The 16,134-nt window shown below is 39.2% G+C and overlaps 1 protein-coding gene across 1 annotated transcript in view; it reads right to left on the reverse strand.

The window, feature by feature from the left end:
* The window catches only part of CENPF (centromere protein F), a 39,314-nt gene that overhangs the window by 12,777 nt on the left and 10,403 nt on the right, over positions 1 to 16,134 (reverse strand). The window contains exons 6-11 of the mRNA XM_005143875.4: positions 15,134 to 15,336; positions 13,116 to 13,241; positions 12,476 to 12,604; positions 10,822 to 10,944; positions 5,596 to 5,731; positions 1,148 to 4,548 (exon numbers count right to left, since the gene is read on the reverse strand). Of these exons, the coding sequence (XP_005143932.2) occupies positions 1,148 to 4,548; positions 5,596 to 5,731; positions 10,822 to 10,944; positions 12,476 to 12,604; positions 13,116 to 13,241; positions 15,134 to 15,336 (4,118 nt within the window). The remainder of the gene's footprint in view (positions 1 to 1,147; positions 4,549 to 5,595; positions 5,732 to 10,821; positions 10,945 to 12,475; positions 12,605 to 13,115; positions 13,242 to 15,133; positions 15,337 to 16,134) is intronic.

Consider the following 16,134-nt stretch of genomic DNA (forward strand, 5'->3'; position numbering starts at 1 on the left):
TTTTAAAAGTTTTCTTAAGCTAGTAAAGCTCTTGCTGTTATGTACCAATAAATAAAGAGCATCCTCTACTTCAGAATCCGCTTTCTTGTGGAAAGAGTTTACACTTGTTTCTGCACACATACATCTTGGGTCAAAAGGTTTTAAAGATACTGAGTGAGAAATTTCAGCCAAACTTACTGAAAGACTAAGTGCAAAGACATCACATACCTCTATAGTCCGGGAAAAGAAGGTGAAAAATTATGAGTATTGCTAATGGGGGAAAGTTTCACTGCTCATTTTCTATTAGACACTGGAGAATCTTCAAGGAACACAAGCCCAAATCCTAAAAACCCAATCAAACCCAAATCCTTTTTCCAAATTACCACTGTGTCAGAGCTGGGCTTACATTTGATGCCACCTGATGCTCTCATTGGAAGCAATGAGTAACTTAAAAACTTGAGAACCCCAAAAAAGAATTAAACTGGTGAAAGTTTTCTTCTTCCATTCCCAGTGAAGTTTTGATTCTGCCAGTTCTTACAAGCAGCAGCAAAATCTAGTTCACTGATTGCAAACCATCTACAGTGCCCCAAAAAAAGACAGAGCCAACTCCCACATTCCTTGTTCCCTTCGGTTATTTTGAAGGAATCAGGCTGAAAACTGTTCCAGCATCAGCTTGTTCTGTTCTGCTGTTGCTGGTACTGAAAGGAATTAGAGGTGTGGAAGCAGCCTACATCTGTTTGCTAACACAAACACAAGTTTGCTTGTCCCATGAAGGGACATGGTAAGTGCTTGTGTCTTTATCCACTATGTTAAATCAGAGATCAAAGCTTGTAAGCACAGTACAGACACATACAGTGCATGCACACCCATTAACACATAGGATCCACACTGAAAACAACCCACACCTGTAAAAAAGAAAGTAGTTCAAAGTACTCCACTAGTCTAACAGACTCAACTTGTTGGTTTTGTCATTGCTGTTTCTCATAAGCCCTGGGATGCATTATTTGTACCCTCAAGGAATGGATTATTTTTCTGCTTTCCTTAAAGAACAGTATCACTTCTGTGGGACACAAATTTAAACACATTGAATTTCAAGAGCTGAATTTGGCTTAGCATGAAAAGTTTTACATAAAACTGATTTGCATGACGATGACTTATAGTTACTTACATTTTCAATATCTGCACACAGCAATGAATGAGAACTTAAATCGAGCACTCGGAGTTGGAGTCTTGCTGCTTCCAGCTCCAAAGATAGATTCTCAGTTTGTTCTCTTTCTGCTGCCAGTTTGCCCTCCATCTCCATAGTCACATTATGCAGTTTCTGCTGCCATTCTTCTTTGTCAGATAGATTTTTCTGTTTGAGATGATCTATTTCTTTTCTTTCAGAAAGAATAACATTTTTCAGCTCTTGTATTTCCTCATTTTTCATATTCTCTTGGATGCGAAATTGGTCTTTGAACACCTTGATGGCTTTCTCATACGTCTGACACAGCATCTGAAGCTCTTCAATTTTACTCTCAAGGTCAGATTTTCTAGGAGTAAAGCTCCTGGGCTCTCTAACAGAGTCTGACTTGTGATCATTACAACAAGCTTCAACCAAAGCTTTTGTTGCATCTTCTGGAATTATTGCGGCAGAACTGCCTGGCTGATTCATTCCCTCCAACCATTTGCATGTACCCCTGTTACAAGAATCAATCACCTCACTCACTTCTATGAAGCAGGGACTTTGCAAGAGATCTGAGGAAGAAACTGTGGACTTCGTTTCATCTGAGTTAGGCAGCTGAGTCAGGTCACTTTGGCTGAAAGACAGTAGCCCTCTCACAGAACCTGTATGTGCCTTGTTCATACTTGTTGACAATGCAGAGTTTTCTGCCTTCAGCATTTCAATACAAGACTGTAGCTCAGACATCTTGGAGCTCATATTGCAGTGTTGTTCATATAGCTTTATATGTTCATTCTGGAAAGACAAAAGCTTCTGTCTCACTTCAGCAAAGTGTATTTTAATTTCTTTGCTGGACAACTTCAAATCTTTGTAGTCCGAGCTGGATCCAGTACTGCATTCTTTAAGTGTGAAGGACATTTCATTATTACCAGAATATATTCTCAAATCACTGCTATCACTTTGATCCATAAGTTCATCCTCTGCTTTTAAATGTCTACCTGTATCCATTATGTTCTCTTTCTCCTCTGCCACTTTATCAGTACCTGTACTGCCATTACTTCTTGAGTCTTCAAATCCAGAGGCTAATGCAATGTTCTCAGCCTGCAGCCTCTCACACATTTTCTCAAGCTTGCTCAGGTTGTTCAGCATTACCTGCAACGAGGTTGCCAGCAATAATGATGAAAAGCTTTCCTCCATCCCTTTTTTGCCACAATTCTGAGAAACATCATCATAATTATACTCCAGTGAGTGACCATCATCATCTGAAGCTTTCAGTTCTTTAACTGACAGCAGTTCTTGCAGCTTCTCTTTCTCTCTCATGCTCTTCTCAAGTTCTATTTCCACACCTTTTAAAGCAGTCTCCAGCTGCATCACTTCTAACCTGTAGTTCTCTAGAGAGAGCTCCCTGTCCTCAAAATCCATTTGAAGAAGCTCAAGTTTAGCTTGGTATTTAGTCAGCTCAATATCTTTTTCTTCTATGGACTTCCTCAACTGTTCTGAATGGAGTCTCTGTTCACACCCAGCATCGCATATTAGAGGTTTACTTTTCATTTCCAGTTTCTTCCCCAGTTGCTCCTTGTCTTCAAATAAGGTATCACTTTCCTCTTGCATTGTATTGGGTGCTGCCCTTATGTTTAACATTTTCTGTCTTAAACTTTCAAGCTCTGTCAAAGGCACATTTTGGGTACTGGAAAATTCTGCCTGCAGCTGCTGAAGTTGTTGAACCAAATCCTTTTTCATTTCTTCTGAGGCTATTAGTTTTCGTAAGATATCTTTATTCTCACTAAAGAACTGTTTCTCTTGTTCTGATTTTGCTTTCTTTTCCTCAAATTCAATTGTGTGCTCTTTGAGAATGCTTTCCATATTTGCATTTTCTTCTTCCATCGATTTATACTTTGCTTGCAAAGCTTCAAGCTCTGATTTGATTTCTTCAGTTCTTGATTCAAGACGTTCCCTTTCCTCTTTGTGTTTCCTGGACAGTTCAGAAATCATTTCCTCTCTTTCCTTTAAACTATCAGAAAGATTTTTATTTGCTTCCATTAAAGTTACTTGTCCTTGCTCTAAAGTTCTGCTTAAATCCCTAAGGCTTGCATTTTCTTCGGTAAGTTCCTCAATTTTTTTGCTATATGAGCAAATCATTGAAGACATGTCCTTCTTCTCTGAATCCCACGTTCCAGACAGAAGCATCAGCTGTCTTACTGAATCCTCAAGCGATTTATTATTGACTTGTAAATCCTGAAGCTCAGCTTGTCTTTTCTCTAATCTTTCATTCAGAGTTTGCAGTTGCAGGTCTTTTTCCTCAACTAATTTTTGATGTACTGAAATATCTGCTTGCAAGTTACTGATGCGCTGTTTAGTTTCTGTCACGAAGCTTTCGTGCATCTGCTCTACACTCAGTAATCTTGCTTCTGTTTCATCCTTTATTTGCAGTAAGTCTTCGTATTGCTGACGCTGATTTGAATTCAGCTGCTTTTGACCCACTAAGGACAGCTCAAGAGATGAGATCTGATCTTGTAAAATGGCCAGATCCTTAGCTTGTTCTACTTCTAGGAGAGCGCTTGCACATCCATGATCGTCAGCAATGGAGTTATTTGCTGCAAGTTGTGTGTTATCTAAACCGGCTTTATCCTGACCACTTTTCAAATCAACTTCTCCATCTTCTGTCATTTCTGAAGCATCGTTTGCTTTTACAAGATGACAGATTTTTTCATACTCACTGAGCAGCTCATGATAACATTGCTCCTTTTGCAGTCTTTCACTTGTTGCTAACTGCAACTTCTCTTCCACTTCACCAACTTGGTTGGTGAGCTGCAATATTTTACAGGTCATGTTTTCTATTTCTTTGCAGTGCTTTTCGTCAGAACATTCTGCTTTCCGCTGAACTTCAGCAAAAGCTTGTTTTTGTTCTTCTAATTCTGCACTTTTACATTCCAGCATGTCTCTAAGTTCTCTAATCTCTGTGCTTTTCCTGTCGTTTTCAGTTTGCAGCATGCTGAGTTTCTCGCTATGCTCACGAGTTTTGATCTGCTGACTCTGAAGGGACCTCTCCAAGTCATTAATATGGGTCAGCAAATTTTCCCTTTCAGATTTCAGTTTATTTATATGGCAATCACTTTCACTTTTCCATTGGGAAAAAGCAGTGGCCTCTTTTTGCAGTTCTTCACATTCTCTCTGCTTGAGTCCAAGGAGCTTCTGCAAAGCTTCCAATTCTTCCCCCATTTTACTTATTTTACAGTTTTGCTCTTTAATACAATCATCTTTTCCCTTGAGCAGGTCTTGGGTAGAAACTTGTTGCTTTTCCATGTCAGCTAAGGCTACTTGCAGCTTCTCCAGCAAAAGGGAGCTCTCTTGCTTTTTACATTTCTCTTCTAGTAACTTCAGCTCTGCTTCTTGAGCAGAATTCTTATCTGTAAAAGAAAACACAATCAAATGTTTGCCAGTCAAACATTTTCTGGATGAAATATTTACTACCTACTTTGTCTATTTTCAATTCTCATTTTAGTGGAAGGCATTACTCACAAATTACAACACTAGATAAAGAATTGTTTCTATCACCTTAGAGGATTGGACACTACTCACTCATAGACACCGCCAACTTTGCACTCTGCAGTCTGGTACAAGTCTGCACTCCAAGCCAATCAGTCTTCTCAGGTGTAACTACCTGTTGTTTCTATCTCACTTCCACCAGATTTTATGTAAAGCAGCACTGCTTTTTCTCTGTTTCTGTCTCTTTTGAGCAGGACAGGTCTCATGCCAGTATGTGACCATCTTGTGGGTCAGCCTCATAGTCCATTTCTCTTAAAGAATGTCCAGTTCCACAGACATTTTCCCAATTGTCATAATTGTTTCCCTGCCTTGATCAGAGCAGACTTGTTCACTTGAAAGGCAATTAAAAGTTTGGTCATTTAAGGAGAACAGGATCAAATTCAAAAGCTTCATTTTATAACTTTACATGAAGCTTGACAGACACACAGAAAACAAAGGGGATACATACACACAAGATTGAATCTATCCCCTTTATTTTAGCCTGATCCAACAGAACAACAAGGTATATTTCAACTCAATTCCTGAAACAGTGTTCTCAGTTAGAAGAAAACACTGCAGGCAAGATTCAACTATTGATAGATAGGTAACATTTTTGTACACTTTTTCCTAAACTGTGAAACACAACTACAAAACAAGTTTTCTGGTTTAAACAGATATTATAAAAATCATTTTGCTCCTAAATTTAGTACACCTTAATTTCCAAATTATGTATCTTCAGGAATTCTGGATGTTCACACAGCCAAAAATTCATTTCCATTTAGGTGAAACTCAGTGTTGGTTAAAAACATTAATCAGAAGCCCCAGTGGAAACTTTTGTACTTAATTCCTAATGAAGCTTATGGAATTGCAGGAATCATACACCACTAAACAGGCAACAGGAGTTCTACAGATTGAAATATGTAACTCACTTTTCATCTCTTCCGCAAAACTCTGGCTCTGCTTTAGAGACTGATTGATCATTTTGAGTTCTTCTTCAAGCTGGTGGATCTCTTGCATTTTTTTTCCAAGTTGACAGTCAAGAAGGTTTTTTTCCTGCTTCACTTCCTAAACCAAACGCAAATAAGACTACATTTCATGTCAATTGTCAAGATCAAAGAATTCAGTTAGACCAAAAGAAAGATATTCCATTAGGCCTTATTAAGCCTGTGTTCCTAAACACTGCTTGGGAACATGAGCTGAGCTAAGCTAGCTGACAGGATCAGAGGGAGCACCTCCAGGGTGAAGATGGGCTGAGGACATTGGGGCTGTTCAGCCTGGAGAACAGAAGCTGCGTGGAGACCTCAGAGCAGCTTCCAGTGTCTGAAGAGGGCTACAGGGATGCTGGGGATGGACTCTTCATCAGAGACAGTAGTGATGGGACAAGGGGTGATGGGTTCAGACTCAAACAGGGGAAGTTCACGTTAGGTATGAGGAAAAAGTTCTTTACTGTGAGGGTGGTGAGGCATTGGCACAGGCTGCCCAGAAATGTGATAAAATGCTCCATCCCTACCAGTGTTCAAGGCTTGGACAGAGCCTTTAGTGACATGGTCTAGTGTGAGGTGTCCCTTCCCAAGACAGGAGGGCTGGAACATGATAATCTGAAGGTTCTTTCCAACCCAAATGAGTCTGTAATCCTGTGCTGCAGCCACTCTAAGTAGTTAGCATATCCCTTGCTTGCACAGGGCAAACAGATCAAGACAGAACAGGACATACCCACAGAATCTGAGCTGATGGAGTCCAGCTACTTTCCCAAAGCTACAAAGGAAACAAATCCCTGCAATGGCCTCAAAATTAACAAGAAATATATAGATCAGATTTCACCTCGTGTCTCACATAGAGACAAGTTCTCCTTCCACTGATCATCAGCATGGCAGTACTAGAGTGCTCAGTTTTCAAGAAGCTTGTTTTGGCAGTATTTTCTTTCAAATAAACTGAGTTTTAAAAACCCAAACCACTACACAGACAAAACTATGTAACTCCACTGTGTGTAGAAAGCCAAATAAAAGGTTTTTTTAAGAAAACTAATCCTTTTTTCTCCAAACTCCTATGCTGTTGGACACCAGATGGCATGGAACTGGCAAGCCCCATTGGAAAGAGGCCATCAATTATTCATGTTTACTACTAGCAGATGGGCAGCAATTCCCAGAAGCCAAGCTCAAGAAATGGAAAGGTCTGGATGATTCAAAGCTTGCTGGCATGGCAGGCTTGTTTTTGCAGCCACATACATAAATCACCCTGAGAACATGATTAAAATTGTCACTGTCACCAACAGTTACCTTCCCTTCTACTCATGGTCTTCCCTACCCACAGCTTTTAAAAACCCATAATAATCCAGTCAGAGAAGTTTCAGTGAAGAAGTCCAAACTTCTCGCATTCAAAGTGCCACATGCAGATGCAATACATGAACTAAACAGGCCTATTCATTAGAAAATCTGGCGTGATCTACAGAAAGAAGACCAAATAATTTTAAGGAACTGAAATGGCTAAAAGGTCCCACTATTTAATATATTTAATTATTTAAAACCCAGGAACCCATGATTTAATGGGCTAATGTCTGACAGTAACTAACCATTTACACTTCCAAAGCTGTCAGCTTTTTGGTTTCAAGCCAGCTATCAATTCTACTTGCACATTGTATTACTCAAGTTAACCATTCTGCTAACCAAAAAGCAAAAAACCAAACCAAAGCAGACTCCAGAACCCACATACAGGTAGTAATATTACTCTGGAGAAAGCTGGGGCTGTTCAGCCTGGAGAAGAAAAGATGCATGGAGACCTCATAGCAGCCTTCCTGTATCTGAAGGAGGCCTACAAGGGTGCTGGAGAGGGCATCTTCATTAGTGATTGTAGTGACAGGACAAGGGGTAATAGGTTCAAACTGAAACAGAGGAAGTACAGGTTAGATATAAGGAGGAAGCTCTTTACTGTGAGGGTGCTGAGGCACTGGCAAAGCCTGCCCAGATAAGTGGTAAATGCTCCATCCCTGGCAGCATTCAAGGGCAGGTTGGATGGGGCTTGGAGCAGCCTGATCTAGTGGAAGGTGTCCCTGCCCATGACAGGGGGTGGAACTGGATGATCTTTAGGTCCTTTCCAACCCAAACCAGTCTGTGATTCTTTGATTCATGAGGCAGACTTACAAGCAGCTTAGGGACTGACTGACCAATTGTTTCAAGAACAGTTCTGGGCTGCTTGCACCATCAAAATGGAAACCACATGCTAAGATGCCAGAACTGCAAAGCTATAGAGATATCATTGCAAAGATTAATAGTCCTTAAACTAACCACATCCTTGTAAGTCTCTAAAGTATATCTGTTTTGCAACATTTTTGGAACACCAGTCTTATTATACAATAAGCACTAAACACAGAAGTGGACTAACCAGAGGAAAATAACTGTATTCTCCACTGGGTAGTTAGATCCTTAGCATAAGGCAACTTCCCTTTAACTAGGGAAAAGAAATGCCAATGTCTCTCTTGTTTTTTTCTATAAAGAAAAATCTACTGCCAACCAAGCCTCCAATACCTCAAAACAATTCTATGTAATTTTCTGCAGAGTATTTATGAAAGTGAGGAAGACAAGCCCTGCCCTAAGTTCTGCTGGCACATACCATGCCCTCTCATGTGCGAGACTTCAAGACAGAGAACTGTAGTGTTACTGGTGTCTTCAGACATTACAATCTTCACCAAATTAAGCTTCTTTACATCTTTATCAGTCATATTCTAATGCAACATCACTGTCTGATCAAGACAAACAAATACGAACCAAAAACCTGACTAGAGTTACAGCTTTGTAAGATGGATATAATACTGGTAAGTAAAATGAAGCACTCCTAAGAATTTGCAGCAAAAAAAGTTATTTCCACAAGTTTGATACTCTCTAACAATGGGATCTCAGAAAACTATATCAAATCTATCCTAATTCCATAATTACAAAGCCAGAATCCCACAGTATCTAAGGAGAGGTGGTGTCCAAAAACGTGGAAGATTACATTAAGTATTTGCAGAAGCTTGATGAAGGCTTTCTTCCTCTGGGATACATTGGAAGAACAGAAGTTATCTTCATTAGCCTTACCTCTGGAAGTCACTGGCTACATTTATTTACTAAATAGGTTTCAAGGACTTCTATGATGGAGGCCAAGAGGCCTGGAACAGCCCAGATCTGTACCACTGAAGTCTTCTGTCCTCCAAAGCAGATGACTCAAATGAAACCACTTGCTGGGAATGGTCCCAGGCTCATGTGAACTCCCAAACTGTGCCCAAGAATTATAATTGGAAGGGTGCTAATCAGCAGGGGTAAAGCCATGCTAAGTGCTGTTCTAGCAATTAGCAGTATAAATAGTCACATTCCAACAGCTGGGAGTGATCCCAGACATTGTAATCTACTAAGTATGGATATAGCTGAAGTTTCACCATGTACTAAAGCTGTACCAGCATTTATGCTGATCTGAACAAAGCCCATTATTTCCCTTTAAATCTGTTCATAGAATTTGGACAGGTATATTTTGGGCAGAAATTATGCTAGATCATTTTATACCTGCTCATGACAAAGTACAGCAAGCAAAGTGTTTAAATAAAACCCACTGTGACATAAATTACATAGGTATTGAGCTCTGTTTTTTACTTCTGATTCTCCAAATCAAGGAGAAAATTTGCATTGAGTGGTCTCTAGTGGCACAACTGTAACAATTTCAAGTGTAGCTGCTCTAATTGCCACCAAAGCAAAACACTGTAACTGAGAATGCAAAGGAGACTTTAAAGTGACAAGATATGTGTATGTGAATATGAGATAGCATAGCAGCATCCAAAGACTTCTCTGAGTTTATCTTCATTTAGAAGAACTTTGTACAGCAGCATGAGTATTTTATAGAATCATAGAATGGTTTGGGTTGGAAAGGACCTTAAGATCATCCAGTTCCAACCCCCTGCAGGGTCACCTTCCGCCCAAAGGCTCTATCCAACCCAGCCTTGTCACCAAAGGCTCTATCCAACCCAGTCTTGAACACTGCCAGGGATGGAGCATTTACCACTTCCCTAGGCAAGTCATTCCATGTCCTCACCACCCTCACAGTAAAGAACTTCTTCCTTGTATCTAACCTGAACTTTCCCTGTTTCAGTTTGAACCCATCACCCCATGTCCTATCACTACAGTACCCGATGAAGAGCTCCTGTATGACACCTTGCAGGCCCCCTTCAGATACTGGATTCATTGAACTGTGTTTCCCCCAAGAAAAATACATTTATTTCTTTTTAAATAGGATACAGGAAGGCTTTGTACAAAAATCATTGAGGTCAGCAGTGTGCATTGAGGTAGTTGTTAGTGATTCTAGAGTTCACATTTAAAATCAGGTAAGCATTGATGTATTTTTCATTTCAGGATCAAAAGCAAGAATCTCTTAAGAGAAAACCCTAGTTTTGCTAAAAGGCAAGTCCAACACGAACTCAAACCATACAAGCAGCATTACAACAATGAACCCTAACCACAGAGCCACTTACACACACTGCATTAATCTACATGACACGAGTGAAGACCTCTTTTTTTTTGTGTTGCAAGTAAGATATATTATTAAGACACTCCACAAGAAGTTTTTAAAGATTCCTTATGGAAAAAGCACTACTTGAGTAAATGCTTGACAGTATTAGTGCTTACAAATTGGAGCAAGTCCAGACAAGACCATGAGAATGATCAGGGGACTGGAGCATCCCCTTATGAAGGCAGGTTGAGACACTTGGGGCTGTTCAGCCTGAAGAAGAGAAGCTGCATGGGGACCTCAGAGCAGCTTCCAATATCTGAAGAGAGACTACAAGGATGCTGGAGAGGGATTCTTCATCAGGGACTGTAGTGATAGGAAAAAGGGTGATGGGGACTGAACAAACTGAAACAGGGGAAGTTCAGCTTAGACATAAGGAAGAAGTTCTTTACTGTGAGAGTGTTGAGGCCATGGAACAGGGTGCCCAAAGAAGTGTTAAATGCTCCATCCCTAGCACTGTGCAAGGCCAGGCTGGACAGAGCCTTGGCCAACATGGTCTAGTGCAGTGTCCCTTCCCACAGCAGGAGGGTTGGAACTGGATAATCTTAAGGTTCTTTCCAACCCAAACCATTCTATGACTCTATAATTTATGGTATTAATACTGTCAACTACTCCTCTGCACTGCTTACCTCAAAGCTTCTTGTCAAATCAGTTTCCTTAGTCTGGGCTGCTAACAAAGTCTGCTCTGCTCTGCACAGCTTCTGGGTGAGATCACTAGTGTTATGTTCCAAATGTTGTTTTACTGCCATTACCTGCAAGAATGTTGAAAAATCAACATTGTGTTCAGAAGCAGAAATAAAACTGTTTTTAAACTCACCTTCTTGAATTCCAACATTCTATTACAAAGTAAAACTACATTATTTTATCCCACCATGAGCCTTAGAGTGTTTGACTGCAGTTTAGAAAATAGCTGCTTATTGCCTTTCCACTCCTTTGCCTCTGACCAAAAAGATGAGATGTCTTTGAAATGCATAGATTTCTAGACTCTGAAATTGGACTAAAACATCTAACTTGCACCTACATCACCACAACAATAGTTGTAGGAAACAGATGAGACTGGAAATGTAATAGCCTTTTTACTGAGCTATGAGACTCAGAAAGTTAAGATTACTATTCCATTGACACAGGTTTTATACAAACTGGCTTTCTCTCTTTCAAAATAGTCCTACAATGTTCCAGATTAAAAAGGAAATAAATGCCATTATCAGATCAAAATAGTGATATCTATTCTGAGGTCATCAGGTAACAATTTGCTTTCTTGGAGAAAGAACTAAAAGTCACTTATTTTTGTCTCTATGAAATCAGTTTCTCCAGCAAGCATATACAAAAGAATGTGCAAATAAGCAGTGAAAGCATTTGTTGGTAGATTCCCCATGGCTATATTTCTAAACTAAAAGAAGCCTGCAGGAAAGCTGCTGTCAGCTTCGGAACTGCTGGTTCAGTTCAGCCTGCCTGTTTAATGGGGCATCTCAATATAGCTTTCAAGAACATGTAGCCCTTCATATAAATTCAGGTAGCTCTGCTGCATTACAGCTGCTCAAGAGTTTTCTGAGGCTTTTAAACACTTCTCTTTTCTGGTCACCCACTCTTCAGCCTTGTGTGGGGCTTTCTGACTTCCTTGAAATGGTGGGTTTGTGATAACTAATGTGTTCTAATAGCTAGGGGCTGTGATAGCTGTGGAATCCTCCTTTGTATCGATGTTCATGCTTGCAGAAGCCATGATGCTCATCTGATTTTGAGGAGAACCAGTTCAGGGAATGAAACTCGCAGCAAACACTTGTGCCTGTGTACACATATGCTAATTTATGTTTTTCCTTTGCTCCCTTAGCTCCTGTGTCAGCTCTCCACAGGGTCACATGAGGGGCTGCACTGCCAAGCAAGCACCACCAGGAGTGCACAGCCAGAGTCTATGTTCGAAAGGGCAACTACCTGTTTAGCTCTATCATCAAACTGCATTTCAGCACATTTGCTACATAAGGTGTCTCTTGTGATCATGCTTAGCTGCTCCTTTCTCCAGCTGACTTACTTCAGGTGCACTGTTTTGCATTCACACCTCCTTCCCTGTGGGAAGCAGCCTACCCTCAAACTTTTAAAAACCTGTTATTCACATTTAGATACATAGTATTTTAGTGAGAAATGGTAAACACAAACCAGCTAATACTGTACAAAACATTACAAGTCCCCACATCAATTATTTTTTGCTGTATGTAAGATTAAATTAAGGCAGTACTGCTGAGACAAGTAAATTGCAGCTGTAGTAGATTTTAATATAAAAGCACCTACTTTGTCAAATTGTGCCTGTAGAGCATTGAAGTCATTTCTGGCTTGCTGCAGCTCCTGATGCAGTTTGTTTATTTTCTGGTTGTACTGCTGATCCAGTGTTTGTAAGGAGCGCTGCTGACAAGAGAGTTCCTAGAAACAGTGGTATAGTAGGAAAGAAATAAACACATAACTGCAATAAGTCTGTGTTTTGGTTACTGGAGCAATAACAACTGGTTTGGAATAGGCTCAGTATCTCTCTGAGATGCTGGGTTAGCATCCAGACTAACGGACTTTGTGAAAACACTTTTTCACTTGAGAGTGAGATGCATGAAAAATTAACTCAGACTCCACAGAAATAACTGAGTCAGTTATTAAGTTGGAACTCAAGTACACATAATTCCGGGGACAATGAAGCCTAACTTTTCATGGATTTGTATCTCAGTTGGGTCTCTTGCCCATGTTGTCTATGTAGTAGTACCATAATTCTGCACCTCTCCAGCAGCTTCTCCCCTTTATTGGGATGTTTGTTTTCAGCTTGCTAGTTACCTTTGCCACCTCTCTATGAATTGTGAATGCAATTAACTGAATAGCAGATACACAAATAAGCCATATGCTTTCACGTACTCAGGAAGTCAGAATTAAAGCATCCTTCCTGACTTACCTGTTGACATTCCTTTTCCTTTGCCTTTATTTTCTGTTCAAAAGACTGACGAGCAATCTCAGCATTGTGTCTTTGGCAGTTCAGTTCTTCTGACAATCTTTTCACCTGTTGCTCCATCATTTGGACCTAGAATAATTTAATTACAAACCACAAGTGTTAAAAATACAAGTGACATTTTATTTCAGTTTATATGCACTCATATAAAAAGAGTGGTTTCTCCTACTACAATTGTTCTAGCATTTATATAACCTACAGTGTAACTTTAGCTGGTTCCATACAAATTCTTAGCAGTCCAAAGTACTAAACTTGTACTTGCTTGTTAGTGAGAATATGTATATATGGAAAGAATATAAACTTATATATATTATATATACAAGTATACACATATATATATGGATACGCACACAACTTAAAAATACCTAGAAACATGCAGCATAAAAAAATCAGTCTTTGACAATCTACAGAAACGTACTGTACCTAACAAGTAAAACAGGTTATATTTTCAGCACCTCAGGATATTATGAACTAAGGAATGACAACTGCTAAACAACTACATGTTTAGACTGAAACTAATTGCATATTCCACTGAATTTCAGAGTGATTCGGCACAGTGATTTAAACTTTGATTTTAAAAAATGGCAGTCAATATTCTAGGTTAACCTCTGTGTTAGAAGATGTTCTCCATGTATGTCAGCTTGGTATCTAATTGGTATCTAAGGTTCAGCTTACATTAGGAGAGTGAAACAATGTCCACCTAACTCCCCAAACAGAAAAAAACCCTCAAAAAAAGGCATTTTTATTCCAAAAATAATCTCTTAATACAAAGCAGGTACAATCATTTTTTTCCTTGGGGTAAGGAAAATGGCAAAGGGTGAACAGTGATGTTTTCCAGCAACAATGGACTGTTCAATGAGTTAGCGAAACAACAGTCCATCTGTGCTGTAAGTAAAGAAGCAGTGGGTAGTAGCATTGGGGTGTCTGGTTATTAGGCACAGAATGCAGGGATCATGAACTCATGTGAAATCACATGCAGGTGCAGAAAGGCTGCAGACATTACAAGATGCGAAAATATTTGAAAGCATTAATGAAAGCATTAATGAAAGCAATTAATGAATGCACTGTTAATAGTACCAGTGACAGAGAAGTGCACAAGGGGGATGACAAAAGCAAGTTCAGGCTAAGAACATATAAATACAAATATAGATGGAAATATGAAGATTCAGGAATTATGAATCTCTGCACTACTTACAAGCATGTAAAATGCTGTGAAAAAGGACTTCAAGAAGGTGATGCAATCAAGAAAAAAGGTAACTTATTACTTTTTACCTTCTACAGTTTGAACCAAATTACTTTAAACACTGGCATTCACTTCATATGATTATAAGCAAAAACCTGAACCACTTCATATTTTTAGATGTATGTACTTAAATACACTCTGTAAATGCTTCACTAAGCCAGTTGTACTACCCTATTGGTTTTATACTATGAATCCAAGCTCCTTAGGATTAAAGCCCATGAAATCTCACTTAAACTACATATATGCTGAATCTTGCAAGGCAGTTTTACCTAGTTTTTATTTTACATATGCAATTTACAACCCAAATCTATGCCTTCATACCCACAACATCCACTAGTATAAGCAGCATACTGATTTTCAGCCAAAGTTGCATGACAGAGTCTAAGGTCAGAAATTGCCACCAGATGTCAGTTGTTGCTCTATGCAACACAATGCCATGTTCTGTTTTTCAGAACTCCAATGAATCCTGCCTGAGGATGAAAAATTATTCTTCAGGTGGTATAAGAACTTCCCAGAAAACGGGCGACTGCTTTATGAGTATTTCCATTGTTACAGGTAACACATATCAAATCAACGCTAACTCAAAACTTGATCCTCAGCAAATGCTCATGAAACTCACCTGAGAATCTTGATTTTCACTAAAATGGCTGTAAATTGACACACATTAACAGTGGGAATGAATTGTAAGGACAGTCTAAAGATGTGTGATGCAACATTTTACCTCTGTGGTAGCTTGATTAAGTTGTGCTGTGGTTTGAGTCAGTTTATCTCTGGTTTTGTTCAGAGCCTTATCCTTCTCTGTTAATTCTGACTTCATTTTGACCAGCTGCAGTTCAGTCACTTGATGTTTATTCATATGGGATTTCTTCATTTCTTCTTGAGCTTGCAGTTGTTGTTCTAGGTCCTTAACAGTGGAATTTAGCTCTGAAATTTAGAAACAGTAAGGATTAAGGGTACTTTCTGCTTTGAAAGGTACACCTTCCATCCCAGTACTCAGATTTCCAAGTGTCGACACATTCTAAATTGTTCAGTATTTTTGATAACAACTCGAGTTCCTGACACAGGCAGATACCCTGTAAAATGTTCAGCAAGCTAAAACAAAACTCTCTTCTACTACTGTGACTAAAACTATCAAGAGTGAAAGATAGTTGATTTCAAACAATTTCCACTTTGTGATACATTAAAACACAACAAAATGTGACATCAGGCACAAATGCTGCAGACGCAAAGTCAATTTATTCCTCTGTTGGTTTGTCTTTGTTTTTGCTGTTTCTAAACACACAAACGTGTCACTTATCAAAGCTGCTTTAATTTTTTTTACTTTTTAAAAGGAAAGATACCCACTAGAATTATTTGGTTGGGTCCTCTCCTTCCAAGAGGCTTTTCAGACACTGAGCTTCTGTAAGTACAGTACTTTACCCTTCAGTCTTTTTTCCTATCCCCAAGCGGAATCCATATAAAGTGAAACCGAGTGATCTTGTCACAATATACATCAGTAAGAGTTTGCCTTCCAAAATACAGTGTAATTTTAATTTTACAGTAGAAAACATAGTCAGCTACAGGGAACATTATCCAGAATTACTATTATCTGGTAATTCTTTTGTTAAAAAAGAAGTCTTGCTTCCAAGTTGAAAATGCCACCTAATTGAAGTTTTATATGCAGGTATTTGGATAAACATTTTAGACAGCATGGGAACTTGTAAAACAGTCCTACAAGAAACA

The sequence above is a fragment of the Melopsittacus undulatus genome, chromosome 3, assembly GCF_012275295.1.
Source record: "Melopsittacus undulatus isolate bMelUnd1 chromosome 3, bMelUnd1.mat.Z, whole genome shotgun sequence".
In the NCBI taxonomy this organism is placed as follows: Eukaryota; Metazoa; Chordata; class Aves; order Psittaciformes; family Psittaculidae; genus Melopsittacus; species Melopsittacus undulatus.